The sequence below is a fragment of the Buteo buteo genome, chromosome 10, assembly GCF_964188355.1.
Source record: "Buteo buteo chromosome 10, bButBut1.hap1.1, whole genome shotgun sequence".
NCBI lineage: Eukaryota > Metazoa > Chordata > Aves > Accipitriformes > Accipitridae > Buteo > Buteo buteo.
The window spans coordinates 14,808,745-14,827,765 of record NC_134180.1 but is presented as its reverse complement, the minus strand read 5'-3'; the positions used below and the strand labels follow the sequence as shown (position 1 = coordinate 14,827,765).

Genomic DNA, 19,021 nt, shown 5'->3' with positions numbered 1-19,021 from the left:
ACTGCTCAGCACCCTGAACCCGACGCTTCACCACTTCCCCCCCAAAAGCCCAGAGCGCACCCCCCAGCCCGCTCCCCAGTTATATACTGAGCATGATGACACATGGTATGGAGTATCCCCTTGGCTAGTTCAGGTCAGCTGTCCCGGCTGTGCCCCCTCCCAGGTTCCTGTGAAAATTAACTCTATCCCAGCTGAACCCAGGACACTCATACTCTTACTAGGAAGAACTTAACTATCCTTTTGGGAATGCGTATCTGAATAAAACAAAAAAATATACTATTCAGAACAGACAAGACTTAAAACACAAATCAAAAGACATGGTATTTGCGGTTAAATCAGAACACTTCAGTGCGCAAATGAGCTCTGCCACTAAGGTGTTCCTGGAGTTTGGGACTTCAAAATGAACAGGAGTCATTCGATAACATCTGCTTGTTGGCTTGTTTGTTTTTCACATTTCCTGTGACTGTGGGCAATCTGAAATGGCAGCAGTAGTTAGAAACAATTTTGCACAACTGTTTGCACAACCATGTATTTGCTGTTTGTAGTGTTCTGAGATTGCTATCTTGATGGCTGTGACACCCTTAAAAGTGTTATTTGAAAAGAGAGATTAAAAAGACACTTTCTTTATTCAAAATCATAAAAAACCCAGAGAAAGCCAACATTTTTCTTTCCTTTTTTTTTTTTCAGAATTGTTATAACCTCCCTTTTCAGATTAGACTAGGTCACTCCTCACACCTCTTTTTTTTCTATTTCTAAGAAAGAAATGCATGTTTTGTCTCAAAAAGCAAAAGAGTAATATTTATAAACACCATGATCTATCTCCTAAAGAAGTTACTATATTAATTCTGTGCCCTTTCTTGTGATTGGGCATTGTAAGTTGGTAATGCATTAATAAGATATAATGATCATTTAGCAGAGCTATAGTGGTGCTCAGTCATATGCTAGGATAGCAATGAGAAACTTGCCCATTCACAAACTGGGGCTGTGTCTAGGTCTGGCTGTTCAATTCCTAATGTTTCCAGCTTCTCCATCTAGTGCTTCCCTAATAGGTTAAGGTCTAAGGTCTTTACAGATGGGACGTGGAGAGGGATCCATTAAGTCTCTTGAGTTACAGAGCCAAATCAACAGTAGATCAAATATTAGGTGAGAATGATCAAGCTTAGTTAATCTTCTGGGAGGAAAAAAAAATCACCAGCAATAATTATCCATTTTTCCAAATTCTAAGAATTTCTCTCTGGAAAGTAACACATAATGAAACAGTTTTCTCCCTTATGTAATTAAAACAATTAATACTTGAGCGATTCTTATATTCTTCATTCAGATTCATTGAGATATGTGATAGCTGAATTTTTTTCTTACAGGTCTTGATACGTTATTTTGTGGGACTGATGCGGGAAGATAATATTTTGATAAGTTTTATAATTAAGCTTTTCTATCAAAAAATGTTATGTCACAGAGAAAGGAGAGCATTAAGAAGGGGGACCTGAGAATTAACTTTGAAGTCTTCATGTTTAATTTTTATTTATTTAGTGAAAAATGATACCATTCAGAGCAAAATCTGTTAGTGTGCAGAATGAGGAAAGGAGTGGGAGAGAGGTATTTGATGAATCAGGCTTGTTAATCAAATTTGTTTGTAATCAAGTTTGTTAGTTATGACATAATTATCCTGAAAAATAACATGAGTACAACTGAGGCTTCACGTTAATCGCATAGACAATACATTGTTTATTCCACACTAAAAAAGGTAAAATCACCACATTGCAACATTTTCCAACTGGAAATCAAACGTCCATGGGAGCTACCTGGAGCCTGTATCAATATTTAACTTATTTAAAAGTCCCTGATACATACATTCTTTCAATATTATTTTAATGCATGCATTTTAGTGTAAGTGGTTAGGCTCATATGCTAAATCAACAGTTTGCAGCCTCAAGGGCCTCATTGGAAACTCACCAAGTGCCTGAGGGCTGCATCTAATTTGCATATACATTTACATGAATGTACATCCTGTTGTGTTTGAAATATTACAGATCCAACATTACTTCCTTTGCATGCTCATTTTAGAAGCTTTTTCCTATGAAAATTTCTCTTCAGATGCACTGAAGGCTGTTAGCTCTCCCTATTAACAACCCTATTAGGATGACAGGGTGTGCTCTCCTCTTGTTTAATAAAATCCTGTACAGTCATGGAAGCAGAATACAAATAAATTCAGCAAATGTTTTTCTTTCCCTGTGTGGTATCTTTAATGAGCAATATTCTCAGCTCTTCCAACTTAGTGTTGTTCTTGCTTCTGTACAGCCATGTTAATTTGCACGGATTGAAGATCTAACCATAGCTGGAGGCCCAGGGGAAGGTGAAATGACCTGAGACCTAGAACTAGGCAATGACCCTAATCCGTATGACTGACCTCTTTCCTTTGCTGATTGATGGATGGTGTGAACAAGACATGAAGCTCACGAGTTACTGTTACATCTGCTGTGATTCTGGCAATGTGTCCTGTCATTGCCCACTGGCAGAATGACCTTGGTGTACTACCCTGAGATCACGCATCCACACTCCTAACAACTAATTAGTAGACTTTTTCAGTGTGGGGTAGATGGGCGAGGGCTGTGCATAGTATGCCTAGATTTCATTCTTCTTCCTGAGTCTAATGCAGTTGGGAGACAGCAGTATACTCCTGCCCAAATGACCCTGATTCCTGTTTGCTAGAAGCTGTAATTCCACTACCGTCACTAATGAACTTCTGCACTAAGTCCAAACAATTGTGCATGACACATAAGAAACACATCTGTTGCATGGTAAATTAAATATTATTGAATACTCTCATTGCATTCTGCAAAAGGATAAACACAGTTATTTTGGGCAAATAAAACATTGCCAGTTAATAAAGTGAGGCTGTTATAGTAATTGTTGTTTGGAGGATATCTTCTTCCATTGCAAAATACTTTTTTTTTCAAGGGAGTTGGGGCAGGTGAATACAGTGTAGGTGTTATCTTAGTGTCCAAACAGCTGTGGGACAAACACAGTGCAACAGAAGAACAGATGCATAAATTGGATTTTCCACCAGCTATTTACAGACAGATTACAGCCCATTTATTCCATCTGAGTGAGAAAGAATAAACATCCTTGAGAATGTGCCCTCTAATTTCAATTAAATTTTATTGTGCAATTTGCTTTTTTCTTCCCCCAAACCCATTTTTTTGCTATGAGATTTAAGCACTTTTGTTGTCTCTGAAAACTTTAGATTACAAATAGTTTATAAGAACAGGGCTCTATTGTGATGGTAACCATATCTGATTATCTATAATTAACCCATGAATGACTCATGGTGGGCTGTTAGAGAAGAAATTTAAGTGTAATGAAATTAGTTTTTCACTCAAAACTCAGACTGAAATACAGGCCATTTTATTTGTTTCTTTGTTTTGTCTGAAAAAGCTTTCTTGCTTTATTTTTTTCTTTCATACCTCATACTTGAATGTGTTTTTCTGTGGATTGAAGTAATTGCTGCAATCAAAAGTAGAAACGCTGAAATACTATAAAGGCTTGCGCTTTTGTCAGATTTCTGGCATATTCTAAATGTAGATAGTTTTCACAGTTTTGTAAAAAAAGCCAAGTTTTAAAAGATTTTGAAATCCAGATCTTGAACCCTTCTTGCCCTCACTTTGCCCATGCAGATTGTGGACAGGATTTAAGACTGTATAGCTGAGAAACCTTGTAAATGACCAAAACTTGGGAAGCTCAAAAAATTGTGCCCAGCAAGAGCCTTAAGTTGTAAAATCACAGTTAGAAACATTGGGCCCCAAAGATCTGTAATATCAGGTATTTTTTGACTCCACTGAAGAAATGAAACAGTAAATGTAAGTTTAATTAAACAAATCTTGGGAACTAAAGGCCAGAGAAGATTGTCCCTTTTCAAAAATTTGTGGCTTCCCCATTGTGTAGGTATGGTGACATTACTTAAGCATGTCAAGGAGAAGCCACAGTACAGATTTTCAAGGACAAGTATTGTTCAGGTCCATTATGAAATTTTAAGTTCTCCATTACCTTGGGAGATCAGACTGCCTTCATACAAGACCAAAGCTTGAAATTTTTCAAAGGGGGAGTTAAAAATTAAGATTTTCAGGAAATACATAGAAACTGTGCTCCCAAATCCTTGTCTTGATATGGTAAACTCCCATGACATTTTTGTAAGAGTTGAATGCTTTTGCAGGTTACTTTGAAAATCTCACTATTAAAAGCTTCACAAAATCAGCTCGCTATTTATATGACTAGGTATGGATTTTTAAATTTAAATTTGGGTGATTATCTAATCTTACCAGAGAAAGTGGGACCTGCAGTTAGGCATCTAGCTTCCATTACATTTTGGGCATCACTTGGCTGCTAAGGGTCTTTCAGTAATCTGAATTTAATTGTTGATTTATATAGGCAAGTTTAGACAACCGGGATCAAAGTACTGACATTCTGGTCTTTGAGCCGGGCTAAACCATGCCACAAAGCACGTCACAGAGGCCATGTGCTAGTACATGGTGCTAACACCAATAAAACAGGAAACACAGGACATGACCTGAAAGCTGTACCATAATGGTGTGCCTGGACAAATACACTGTGTTTCTCAACAGGCTTTCTTTGCTCAGAAGCTGCCTGGACTTCCACAGCGATATCCCTTCTTTTTCTGAAGCTAGACCAATTTTAGGTAGCTAAGGTGTCTCTGTACCATGTTCTACTGCACAGCACAGGAACTGTGTTTGAAATACATGAGGTTTTATACATTTATGTCTGGTAGCTCTTGGAGATCTTTGGATGAAATTCTCCATAGGTGTAATGAAATCTTGTGACTGCTATTTGTGGACTATTAACTAATTCTAAGAATACACCGAGTGTAAGATCGGGGATTTATTTCCATGTCTTATTCAAGAATTTAAGGCGATCATGTTAAAAACAACATTAATTCATTTGGACAGTCGAGTTTTAATTAAATTGACACTCCAGGGCTGCTTTCTCTAAAAGGTAATGTAGAGGTCAGCTCTTCAGCTGGTGTAAACCAGCAAAATTCCTTTGAGAATCTGGCCCTCACTATTTCAGAGAGTGAGAGAAAAGGGGGAAAAAAAGGACTAGCAAGTTAATGCAATAACATGTTTTACTAAACACTCTCAGAATGCATACTCAGCAACATAATTGACACGATACATCACAGCAGCTGCAGCATGACACTCGTAAAAGGATGTGTTTTAGCAGCCTCTAATACAAACTACACTGTCTCATTATATTTTCAGCAATGTGCATAGAGGAGTAATGAGTGCAAGAAGTTATAACATCACCAGCTAGTTGGTAACACAGCATGAAATTCTTTCAAAGCAACAGCATAGCATATAATAGAGATGCTAGGATTTGCATTTTGGAAAGACTTTAGATAATTATTCTTCACTTAAAAAAAACCCAAACCCCACAACATAAAACAACAACAAAAAAGGATAGACCATACAACATGATAGACCATAACAAATCGAAGGACTTTGTTATATCAGTTATGTAGTTTAGTCAAGAGAGAAGGGTAAGAAAAAAACCCCAGAAAATAAAGACTGCCAAAGCCTAAGAAGGTTATAAATATACATATGTAAACAAGAGACCTTAACAACACTCACACAACACTTGCCATCACAGTTGTCAAAACCCTATAAACAATTCATAATATGGTTCCTTAAATTTTTTATATTCTTTTTTTTTTCCCCTGAAAAAGTGAAATTAAAGTAAATAAACCCAGAAAACAGAGAAGGGTTTTAATATTGAGAGATCCACAGTGAACATATTGAACAATGCAGTTAGAGCAGACCATTCCAGCGCCAAGTTAGAAGCACTCAGATTTGTATGTTTTTTAATTTGTTCTTTATTCTAGCTGTGCAGTGGTTTGTGTACGGGTTGAGAAACTTATTTCAGCACTCTCCATGTCCTTCACTCTCTAATTGACAGCTACTGCCTGTCAGCAGGTCAGAAAATGTCAGGCAAGGACTGTAAAATTCACAGAATATTTCCCTACCTCTGAACCCTAAGAAATACAAGATAGCATGTGTCAACAACATGTATGAGCACAAAGATCAGATTAGGAAGAATATCTCAGGGTAATAGAGACTCAGAGTCAGAAGAAATAAGCTTGGAGAATAATAAAAGTCTGTTGAAAGGTTTCAGTGTTTATATTATTTTTCCTATAGTATTTATGCCTATTATACATTTTCACATGTTTTGCTGATATAGATTATAATTCAAAACGCAATCATCCTCTTCAATGTATTCATTTAATGGTAAAAAAACATCCCTGAGAATATCCTTCATCTGAGAATCCTTTATAAGTAACTGATTCTGGGAGTTACATCATTGCTGTCTTCTGCAGCTCACAGTTATTTCTACCCCGTGGGGCTTCACACAGTACTTCAGCAGGATTTACATTTCTGACAGCAAAACTATAGTGTAATCTCTAACAAGATAATGCTTATAATGCCTATATACGTTGTGGCAGAAGCTGGGTTTAAGAAAGGTTTCATTACACATCCAGGGGACTTTCTGTAGTATTGAGTGATTACTATAGTTTTTTCACATCTTTAATGTCTGAAAGGTTGGTAGTTTCATCACTGCTCTACAGAATTTACTGATGAATCATGTATGCAAAATAAAAAGTGTTTCTAGTTTTGCATGGTGAGATTCTGACCTTATACAATGAATAAACTCCACTGAAGTCAAAGAGGTTTCTTCGCATGCATATTGAAATCATTGAGATCAGAGTTTTCTCCTTTCAACCTCAACAATCATCTTCCCAATTTATAAAAATATTATTCATTATCTCTCTCTAGATTACCCAAATTAACCCTCTCATTCCCAGGGGATAGTTAATACATTTCATGGTTTTGGGGTCTTCCTTCCTCAAAGGTCTTCCTTTGATTTTTGTTAAAATATAAAAAATGGAAAAAAAAAATAAAAGAAAATAAAATAATTATAATGTCACAGTTATGATAGTTCCAACATTTATAATAATTCTACTAACTAGAGGATATTGGTATACAGTCTCCTACCTAGTACGTAGATTTATAAAGAAATAGAATTTTATCTTCTCCAGGAGTACCTAGAGCCTTGAAAATGAAAAACCATTCCATGTTTTTCCTTCAAGTTTTCATGAAATTCCTAATGTGTAAAATTAAGTGATGATAACATGTTGCAGATAATAGAGAAAATTTAAAAAAGACCATTACAATATTTTTTCTGTCATATTTTAGTCTCTTTAAGTAGACTTTATTCTTACTTCGGTCCTCTGTTTGAAATATGACATTCACAGCAATACTGAGTCATGCATATCATTGTAAGAAATAAACACCCTATCTTCCTTCAAGCATAGCAGTTTATATAATTGGTTAAAGTATAATGATAAAATGTGTGGGTCTGCTTTTCATTTTTTTTTAGGATATGCAAGAGGACTGAAGCATTATGATTTTAATCTATGTTTGAAAATTTTCATTTGGTCACAAAGACCTAAATATTAAAAATAATCCTTTAAAAAGAAGTTGCTATATTGCACAAACAGAAGGGTAAACTATCATGCTGGTTTTTCTTGAGGTAAAAGAGAAAGGCATTTCAACTGTTAAACTCCACAGCATCAGGAGATTACAATGCTAAAAAGACAATAAGGAAAGTGGCTTAAGATAATTGAATCGAGTTTATCAACAACTTTGGTGCTGGTTTACACTGGACAGGATCTGTCCTTCCTTGATGAAAATATAGAAAGCTGGCAAGTCTATAGTGTATGACATAAAGAGTTATATACTACTATCACAGTATAATAGCATAGAAAGAATTGTGCGCTACATACAAGCTAAACGTTCTAATAAGTAAAAAGGTATGAAAAAATTGTACAGTGACACAGATGAATTTAATCCAGACATTTACATGTGTAAGACCTGTAATTCAAAAAGCAACTCGTGTCAAAGGGTTTTTCACCTACCATATCATGAAAGGAGCTGGATACTTAGATATCTCTGGAAATTTTCTAACATACATGGTAGCCTACATGGAAACAAATCAAACTCTGCAGGTAGTAGAGTTCCTTTCAGTTCTGAGCAGAACAAAGTCCTTCCATGGGACTCCACAGTACTGATAATAAGCGCTACTCTCTTTTCATTTGTTTCCTCCCTTCTCTTCTGAACCTCCCTCTTTCCCTAGATTCTCATGCTCATAGGAACTCTAGCTCTCTCCTTTTCTATTTTGTGGTTGAAGAAATGTACTTGCCTTTATGATACAACATTCTTTACCCTAGGTGTTGTCTCATCTATGTCAGGTCCAGAAAGAAATGAATAAAAGAAGCCCTTGGACAAGATTCTATATTCTAAACATTTTTCGCAAAAATTATATCAATGTAAGATCCATAGTAGGACACTTAATGAATGGCTTAATGAACAGAACTTGATATTTGATAGGTCTTTCTATTCCCACAAATCAGGATGATTTGAACGATTTTTCAGCTAGGCACAGCAGTCTGTCTGGATAACGTTGTCCCTGGAGCCTAATTCTAAAAGCAGTCCTCTGTACAATAAAAATTGCCTTTTTGTTTAGTTCATGAAATAAGAATGTTGAGAATCACAAAGTTATTAGCCAAAACTTTCAAAAGAGCAGTCAGTTTGTTCATTCATGAGTCTTTATAGATGGTGAGTTGTTTAACAGCAGAGTTTGATGAAACATGCTCAATGCCATGTGCCAGAGGTATTTTCACCTGTCAAAAAAAAACCCCATGGAGCAAATCCACAATGTTCCGCTAAATACAGTATTGATTTACACTGGGGAGGATCTGGTTTTTCTTGATGAAAGTACAGGATCCTGATATGTCTATAGGAATTTTCCATCCAGCTGTAATCCCTACCTCTCAAGATGGCTTTTTTGTTTGAATTCTTTGTGTTTCAATTTTGTAATGGTCTTTATTACTGTAATTTTACAGAAATACTTGAGTACCATTTGATATTTTTGCAGTTATGAGTATTTTGATTATTTAATCAAACTCAGCAAACTTATGAATCCAGTTTTACTTCTGTTCTTCTGAGTAAAACATTGAACTCTCATTTGAAGTTTCTACCTCTGATGTAATGTGCAATTTTGGGTAGAGAGATACTCTCTCTTTTCTTCCCTATCACTTTTTGTGTGTTCATTAAAACTTCAAGGGATATAATGAAAATATAGTTTGGTACCTACACCTTCCCAGTTCTCATTCACTGAAGGCAGTTTCTACATTAAAAGTTTCTATATTTAAGAGTGGGTATAACCAAAACCATCTCAGTCCTTATGCTGCAGGCTTATCCACTTGACTTGTGCATATTTGACAGGACTTAGGTGTAAAAGAAATTATCTTTTTTACTATGCATTTTGACAGACCAAATCTGAAAGATAGATTGTGTACAGAAAACAGCTACCAACTCTCATTTCCAACAAATTTTGACTGAACTGAGAAACCTGGATTCAGTCGTCCTTTCTGATCTACAGCAGACAAGCAATAAAATTATCTGGAATATAATTGGTCTCAGAGGGAATAAAAAAGGAATTTATTCTATTTTGGTAAAAGTATTAGGAGTTTATGGCTTATTTTTAACCAAACATTTTTCTTTCATGTGGTTCTTTACTTGAAAATTTGTTTCTTTCCTCATGCCTTGCCTTTCCTCATAATTTTTCTGTTTTTCTAGAATATCATTATCACAGTGGCAAGTTTTCTGTAACAATTGTTACCTGAAAAGTCATTTTTATTTATATACATATAATTGATTATTAATATAATTGTTTGGTTCATAGCATAGAGTTCTAGGTAGAACTGTGGGAATATTTGTATCTTAATCAAGTATTCCCTCAGTTTTGGTGTATTTACCCTCACCTCAGGCGTGCAGCAAGTTGACCTAACATAGAAAGCTAATATCCGAAATAAACTGCTTCCTTTCCCAGTCATTTGTACCTGGTGCTTCCTCAACTAATTCTGTCTGAAACCAACCTGTAAATGGTGATGGTTCTGCATTCCAGACTAGCAGTTGGGTTAGAAGTAGGGAGACTTGGGAGACTTTTTTTTTGCTACAAGTAATTTCCATATGAAGATAAAGCATGGTAAGTGAGGACCAATTTTATTATTTTCTGACCACTGGGCTTTAAACTGTTGTAGACAAGCCCTGAAATGTTTCCTTAACTTTCAGCACTACAGTGAATTCAGTAGTCTGGATGATAGTGAGCTAAAATATTACTAAGATTTCCTACATCTTGTGAGAATCTCCCAAGTCAAGTCCTCAGAACTGCTTGGATGATATAAAAGCTGTGGCTCATTTATCAAAGTAAGCACCCAGCACTGCTGAGTCTTGCAGTGAGTTCCTGAGTGCTTACATTAGCTTTGATTCTGAGCATTGCTCCTTTAACTCACTTAAATGATTTAGAAAACATCAGCAAATGTGCATGTTTCAGAACACATTCAACACTAAGTCTCTTGTGCTTTACTATTCTTTAGCTAATTTGGTATTTGTCTTTGATTGGAGTTTCAAGTACAATTGCAGATAAATATTTGACGATGTTTTTTCCTATCAGATAATATTTAACAAGCAACATAGTCATTTACTTCAAAAGGTCAGTGCCAGAGATTTGATTTCTGAATCTTAAGTCTGTTATAATTTATACAGTGAACAAGTTTGCCAATCTTATTGGCCTACTTTGAGTAAGAATCGTATAATCTATAGCCATGCACTATGCATGATGTACATATTTACTGCAGCAACATTTGGAATCAGATTCCAGTCTCAGGTGTTCTTTCCATCTCTTTTCATAAGTTTGTGGGATTTAAAGGCTAAGATTTGCTTTCACCACAGATTAAAATACGCAATAGTAATGGAACAGTATAATCAAAGTTATAGAGCAATATACCTAAACTAGTCATCTAACACTGAGGGAGCATCCATATGAAATGAAATTTAGAGCTTCAGTATAAAGTTGGTTTTCTTTTCTAAACAAATTTAGTGTAGTGTTTCCCTTTAGTTTGAACATCTGATAGGGATCTAATGATTAAATTATAGAACAATCGTAATTAACTCTGCAGGTAGGCCTTCAAATACACAGAAAAACATGTAAAAACCAGTAGCATAAAAATAAGAGTTTTGCAAAACTATAAATTGAGAGTTGGCTGTACCAATGAGACAGAAAGGGCAAATATGTTACAATCATTTACCAGTGGGAATAAATGGATGGGAAGTAATGAGAATACAACCTAAAAAAAAAATCCCTAAAAACTTATATGTGACCCAGGCAGAGAGCAAGCCAGCAGACATGCACATTATGGACAGTAATGTGATTTCTTTTGAGAGGTTAGAATGACAACTCCATAAGGGGTATTTTGACTGGAGTATGGTAAAATAAAGTGGACATGCAAAATGTCCTGCTGCAGATGCCACAGTAAGTGAGGTGCAGGGTGTTAGGAACTGTAGTGCTATGGACAGCAAAAACAAATCAGGACTTTACATGCACTCTGGGGAAGGAAATATGAGATCTGGAAATAGCTTAAATTAGTAAATTCTTAAGCTTTTACCAAAGAGAATATTGCAACTAAGTTTTAGAATTGCACAGAAATCATAGGTAGGGTCTCCATGGAAAATCTAGTTTTTAATTAACCTGCCCTTATCACTTTGATTTTTGAGCTTAAAGACTTTAAATCCTTTCTACATTATTTTTAGGTCCTAATGTTAGCCTTTAACACTTATTTGTTTGTTAGAACTAGTTATTCTTATTTTTTTTTATTAAAATATAGTATATATATAATTTTTAAAACTGACCACATTAAAGGTAAAATGTTTCCAAATTATCCAAAGATAATTTTTATATTCACTTAGACTTTCTTTTCCCTGTCACTTCGCAAAGAAAAAGAACATATTAACTTTTTATTCTGATTCAGGAAGGACTATATTTTTTTATTCATACTTTCCCAACCTAAGAAAATAATTTTCCATTCAACTGCAGTATTATTATGACTAATAATATCTGTGTCTTAGAAATAGCCAAATCATGCTGTCTTCTTGAAACTAATGGGGACATAGTGAAAAATCCCAGTAGCCTCAGCATTGCATATTGGAACTAAGTCATGAAGATATAAATCGTATTCCTGATTCTCTTGGGAAGTCCTTGCATGGGATTTTACAGTGGGGCTAAATGTAGGTAGGTCGTCTCCCTTTACAGTATGCACTCCAAGATTTCTTAGGAGCTTTTTATCCTTTATATGTAATGGAGTTATGTTTGGAAAAGGGTAGAGGGTTAGGAATTGGCCTTTACTCAGTAGGCTTCTTTGCTTTTGCTTTCTGCAGATACTTTGAGATTTTTATGAACATGAAATATTATTTTAATTTGTATCTGTGCTGTCTTCTTTGTTTCTAATTCTATCTTTTAAACAAAATATATAGATTTCATTTATTGTTTGTTGCTCAACTGTGTCTTTAGGCAATAAAAGTTGTGAAAATATAATATTAGTATTCATTTAAGTAAGATGTGGGCAAGCAGAAGTATCTAAATGTAAACTGAAACAAAATACTCAGCTTTTACTATGTTTTTGCTAAGTCTATTACTTCTCCATAAAACTTCACTCTCATCTATCCTTCAAGATTAATTAAAAGAGATGAGATAACTTGCTCTTTCTGAGAGAATGCCTGTCCTCATTCTCTGCATGAGGCTAATGCATCCTTGATTTCTGAAAATGCAGGAAATAAAGGCTCTGGTGCCACTGCCCTGTTTCCAACAGCCTCATTTCCTGCAAACTTCCCTGTTGCTTTACATAAGGATGCATGGGAACATGGCATCTGACATGCAGTGCATTTAAAAATGTCCTTGAAAAGGGAAAATTCTGGCTCCAATGCTAGAACTGTTAATGCTGCCAGTGATTTCAGCTGGGGTAAATCCTCACTTTCAATTTCCATAGCCTCAGGAGTGTTATACAGACTGCAGAGTCAGCATTACAGAACAGCATAAGGACTAATAATTTTCTGCTCCCTACCTGACCCCTATCTCAAGTATTTTTAGAAGTTAGTTCAACCTATATACGTTTCCTGCTAGTTCAGAGCTGGGGCAATCCTGACAGTCTTGGTTTCTTGTCTAATTTTCCTGTGGGACAACATAGATTCAAAGACTTGTTTCAATGTTCTTGTGGATTCTTCTGGAATTCACAGATAATAAATTGCTCTCTGAGATAGTGGGGAATAGACTTGAACAGACAGGTGATTGCTCCCTACCAGATGAACATAAACAGCCTCAAAAAATCATAGTATTTTTAATGAATGTAACAACAGAGCAGAATTCAAATAGTGTGAGTTAATTTCCAATTCCTAGAATATTCTGATTTCTGAGGTATTTAATGCTTTATGTGGGGATAAGGCATTTCAATTTCATTGTTGTTGTAGTGTAGTAGTCTAGTTCACAGAAAATACCTGAGAGTGTAGAAACAAAAGAGAGGGAATGGAGGGATTACACTGATCTTTTGGGAAGCTTTATTGCTGCATTCAGTGAAATTGAAAGTCATCTCCTTGCCCAAAACCTTGAAAGAATTCATTATTCCACTTTAGTGAAGTTAATGGAGAAGTTGCAATTTATTTCATTTGCAGAAAGATCAAGTTTACAATTCCTGTTCCACCTTACAACAAAATATGATAGAAAAATATGATGGGAGCAATTCCAGGTCTCCTAGGTTAGTGGGCTCTTCAAATTAAAAAGGCATTCCTATGCTATCAATACTGCTGCTAGAAAATGTGTTGAAAATGTTACATGCCTATAAGGTATTGTTTTAGAATGCTGGCAATTAAAATGAAATATTGAAAATATTAATCCAACCCCTAACATTGTGGGTGCTGTTGGTTTGTCTGTACCTCCTTCAGAAATGTTCATCTAGCTGGCAGCATGATAAGTGTCAGTGCCTGGAACATTCAGAAGATTCGATTTATTTTAATTATACACTAATTACTGGGAGTCTTTTAATATGCTCAATGACACAAGTAGGGCAGCAGAGCAACAACTATAGTGTGGTAAAGAAAGTGCTGAAAGAAAGGTGCTTTTGTGAAAAACTGTCGAGCTGGGGGGGGGGGGGTTGGCAGGAGATCCACTTCTAACTAGAAAGTACATTTAGTTCCTATTCATGATCAATTTTCTTTTAGGTGAAATGAGCACTGATTGCAGAATGTGCAGGGATGACAATGTGTGGGAACATGGGCTGGAAGACAAGTCCTGAAGATGAGGTTGATAGGAGAGTCATCCAGGAGAATCCTAAAGACTTCTGGTTTCTCCCCCTCCATACTTTTTCCCTTTCTTCTGTCTGCACCAGTCCTTCAGAAGAGACCTTCTTCCATGAGTAGTCATGTATATATGATGAGTTTGCTCTAAATCATTATTTTAATGTTTAAAATATTAAAGAGGTTTATACGAATATGAATGCAGCTGCCTATTTTGAAGTAACTAGCATTGTCTCAGTCTCCTTTGTGTTGGCTTAGTTATCTTCCTTAGAAGTCAAATACATTTTTAAAGAGTCTTGCTGAAGAGGATAGTCCTTTATGCAAGACAACACACCATGTCTGCATGGGCATGTAGTTAGTAATATTAGCTATGTGCATTTAAAAGGACACACCAGGAACAAAATCTCTGCAGAAATACATTTCCCTTTTATTAGGAAAGCCTTCTATAGGCTTAATTATCATGGACAAAAAAAGCACACTGTTTCTCAGGGATATACTACCCACTGATATCACAAGAATTCAGCCCTGCTTAAGTGCTAGGAGGTATGTTCTCAGTGCACTTATAATCAGGTCGTTATCACCATGGTTATGAGATTTAACTGACTGAAAACTGTAGGCATTTGTCTCATTAATGCCAAATGTTATAGTTTATTTCTGGGAACTGAAAACCCTGCTGCCCAGGGAAACCTGTTCCATGATAATCTTTGAAAACAAGGCACTTGAGAATAGCCTGCCTGGTTCATGTCAGATGGTTTCACACATATTTTGTTACTGGTTCTTAGGGGGTTTTGGTTATTAAATAACTTTGTTCTGTGGTATTTTGCTTTGTGAGTTAGCATTCTTTATGGACTGCAGGTCTAGCTCTTACAAAACAAGCATGTGGTTATGATGCTCTTTGCTCATATGCAGTCATTTCTGGACTTTGCTAGCATCTTAGCATACTCTGCATTTACATTTTACCTTTCGCTCTCCTCTTTTGGGTTTATCTTTTATTGTACACTTTCAGACGAAACACTTTTCAGCTGTGATCTTGGAACTGAATATAGTCACACTTCTATGATTGGAAGGTAATTAAAGAAAAGCCATTGCCTTTCCAATTTTGTTTCCATTGTTCCTGAAACAAAAATGTAAAGTCATTGGTGATTTCAGTAACACTTGGATTAAACCAGAATTAATACTTTTGGACCTTTTTTTTTTTTTCTTTCTGTCTCTAGTCTGCTTTATCAAAATGAGTTACCCCAAAATGAAATCCTTGCATTTGATCAGAAAATTTGAGGATTTCATTTTTTCTGCTGATTTACGATCTTTGTTGAGTAGGATTTGTAAAGCATAAAAAAGCATATGTAACTGCATAACTTTGACCTCTGACTAGAAGTGTCATCCATAGAACATTGGAGTTTGGATGCTTTTGATCTACTTTAGTCTTTTTTTGTTGTATATTGGGACTATACAACTATATGTTGTCTTGCAATGTATTTTCTGTGCAGAATCTAAGAGTACCAGAACAAAGGAGTTGACAGAGGAAGGCAAGGGTACTTGGAAAAGTAAAAGAATGAATAATACAAATATATAGCTTTGAGTGAAAACATAATGTTTGGAAAAGCTTCTTATTTATTGCTCTATTTATGGACTGTTATTTATTATTGCTATTATTAGGAAAATATTTTATTGCTTACCTTTCACAATCATGAATGTCTGTAAATCACCTCAAAATCTAACTACGCTCAGTTTTTTTATATATATAGTTTTCTTTTGAATCAGTGGATTTATATAATCAGTCTCTAAAAGGCAAAAAAGACATTTAATGATGATTTTTCCCTGTTCTGCCTCTTCACACACCTAAATACAGCAAGTGCTATCACTCCCATAATCAAAACAGTGGTACTCTCTACCTATGTCTTGCATAATCCAAATGAAGAATGAAGGTGCATGAACAGAAAGGGACACAGTAATTATAAAGCTACTTACTACCCTTTCTTATTTTGTGACTTCAGGAGGTATAAGAATAATAAGAATGGATAGCAATTGCAAAATTGGCTTTATAGTTTGTACATTTCATATAACTTTATGAAGCTGCATTGCCTTATAGACAAATGGTTGAAAAGTATAATAATAATATACAGAACAAAACAACACTAAAATAAATGGATCTGTAAATAAAGAATTGCATAGGTAAATGCTGAGCATAATCTTTCAGAACTAGGATAAAACTCACAACATTCACCTCTTTTAATGTCTTCTGGCTATTTATCTTACTTAATGTAGGTGACTGTATTGTATAAACAGATTAGGATTCTGTATATGGGCTGGGGGTACTACACAAAAATGAGATTTTAGAATGGAATTTTAGACCACTTGTTGGGAGAGAGAGGGGACTGAAGGGTCACGGGTAAATCAAAATTGTCATTCCAACCATGTCCAAGCCAAATCTGATGCCCATGCAAGAGTCTTTGTGCTGATTCAGGATGATTAAGCAAAAAACACTGTAAATCTGGCCCTGGCATAAATATTAAGGATATGTGCAGGGAGGAGACATCCTGACTCTATCTCATTTCCTTGCACAGCTGGCACTCTGCTAACAGGTTTGGCTGAAGCCAGTTCTGTGTGTCCTCTCCACGGGCTGCTGGCACTGCAAAGGGTCTCCTTCTCCACTCTCTGGAACATTAGATCAAAGCAACAGAAAAGTGCCAAGAGCTTGGAATAGCCTAAGAATTTGTATTTACTTTGCAAAAGTGCAAGAGATCTTGGAAAATGTGAAACCTCTGGTTTCAAGAACATCATGATCCAGCTGCAGCCACCCACATGTGCTGGTGGTAGCACAGACTGTAAGAGAGCCAGGCAAGCCTAAGCAACATGAACATTCATGGATTATTTTAGCAAACCTTCATATTCTTTTCAAAACAGATTGTTAAAATAGAAAGCTTCCTTCTGTTTGTAAAAATTAATGTTAGTTGTCTGCATGACAGACTGCTGCTCGGTGGAGGTGAGTATTTTGGAAATGAGCTCCTTGGCCCTAGAATTTAGGCTCATTCTCCAGGCGATCCAGAGCTTAATACCGTACCTGATGTAACAGAAAATAGAAGTGGTTGTATTCAAAACTGAGGCAGATCGCCAAATAAGGGTAAATCTGGCCACAACCTCTGAGATGGTAAAAGGAAGAGAGCTAAGAAGTTCCAGGATAGTGGCTGGGAGCAGTCTGGGAGGGGGTACGTTAGAGGAATTGGTTGTACTTTGGCAGTAGTAGACTGGGATGATATCCCACGGCTAGCATTTCCTGCTATGGCTCTGCTTGTACTACCTTTAGTCCGTTTTTGTTTTCTTCTTTCTGCCTGGTCTTGGTATAAAGGAGAAGGAACTACAAAGTCATGAATTTTCTACAGCACCTAATCCAGTTTAAAAAATGTGAGATCATGGCCTCTGGGCATCACAGCATCGCTTCAAAAGCCGCAGTGCTTCACTGCCGAGACACTACATTAGACCCTTTTTTTTCCGCTTCGGATAGCATTTAAAAAAGAAATTAGCCTTTATAATTATTTTGTTGACATCTAAGAATTATCTATAATGTTCCATGAAGCATTTAAATAATTTTTTTTTTTAAATGTATTTACTCATTTAAATAACTGCTCGTTGCCAAGCGTAATCCTCAACTGTTAAGCCAGAGCTCTACTTGTGGTGATTCGGTTTTGATAAATTTAGCTGTATTTTGATTCTGTGGTCATGGATTCGATGATTACAATAGGCAGTATGTCTAGGGTTTGAGGTCTAAACTTATCTTAGGCCTTTCACTGGTGAAAAATATCCCACCCTACCACCATTATAAATACAGCTCATAAAAGGTGTTTACTTTTGAATCCTGCTGTGCTACACAGGAAAAGTCAAAGTGTTTTCCATGATTTCAACAAGGAGTTGCCATGTGCACAAGTTTCATCAGTGAAAATCACAGTCCTCATTTCTATGAACGATGTTTATCAAACTCATTCTAATTCCCATAGCTATGAAGAAATAAATCATCTTAGCTGGTCAGCTAAAGTATGTATAAGGATTCTCTGCAACAGAATTAGCACTCCCTGAAGTTTGTGGTACTGGTAAAACATTCGCAGTCCTACTTTTCATAATTAAATCGAGCTATTTCATCTTAAGCCTGAAATGTACCGCTAGCTGAATAAAAGGGAAATTTTATGAAACAAGCTTCTGAACTTCTCAGCCTGTTTTGAATAATACAGCAAACGCTTTTCCATTCCCTTACCATCAGGTAACAGAAACACGGACCGGTCCTCTTGGCTGCAGTAACTATGACAACCTAGATTCTGTCAGCTCTGTTCTGGTTCAGAGTCCTGAAAATAAGATTCAGTTGCAAGGTATGTAGGTGCAATTTCATTAATTTGTTTTGGAACAGGATGACATTTATCACACTATTTGTTTTTCTTTCTTCCGCCTCATAAAAGGTCATTTTCCTAATTTTTTTGTGTGTGCAATAAGTACATTCTAGACAAAGTGAAGGAAATGTCAGTAACTCATGTTGCCTTTGAAATTGAAACAATTTCTGTACACATCAGAAAATAATTTGAATAATGCTGTTAACATTTTACAGCCCTATTTAGCAACCACTTGCACACCTCTTAAACAGCCTGAACTTGCATAGATTCCGCCAAGCAGGGAGTGACATTTAGTGTGCTCAGCCTGCTTTGCACATACTGAGTAGTAGCTTATACCTCATGCAGTTGTCCCACTGAAATGAATGGAGTCACCGGAAGAGCAAGATACAGGTT

At 36.0% G+C, this 19,021-nt stretch overlaps 1 protein-coding gene across 2 annotated transcripts in view; it reads left to right on the top strand.

Annotated features, from left to right (window-relative positions):
• BRINP3 (BMP/retinoic acid inducible neural specific 3) overlaps nt 1–19,021 on the top strand; it is a 233,730-nt gene that overhangs the window by 139,878 nt on the left and 74,831 nt on the right. For both annotated transcript variants that reach the window (XM_075038714.1, XM_075038715.1), the window contains exon 5: nt 18,505–18,610. In XM_075038714.1, coding sequence (XP_074894815.1) covers nt 18,505–18,610 — 106 coding nt within the window. The remainder of the gene's footprint in view (nt 1–18,504; nt 18,611–19,021) is intronic.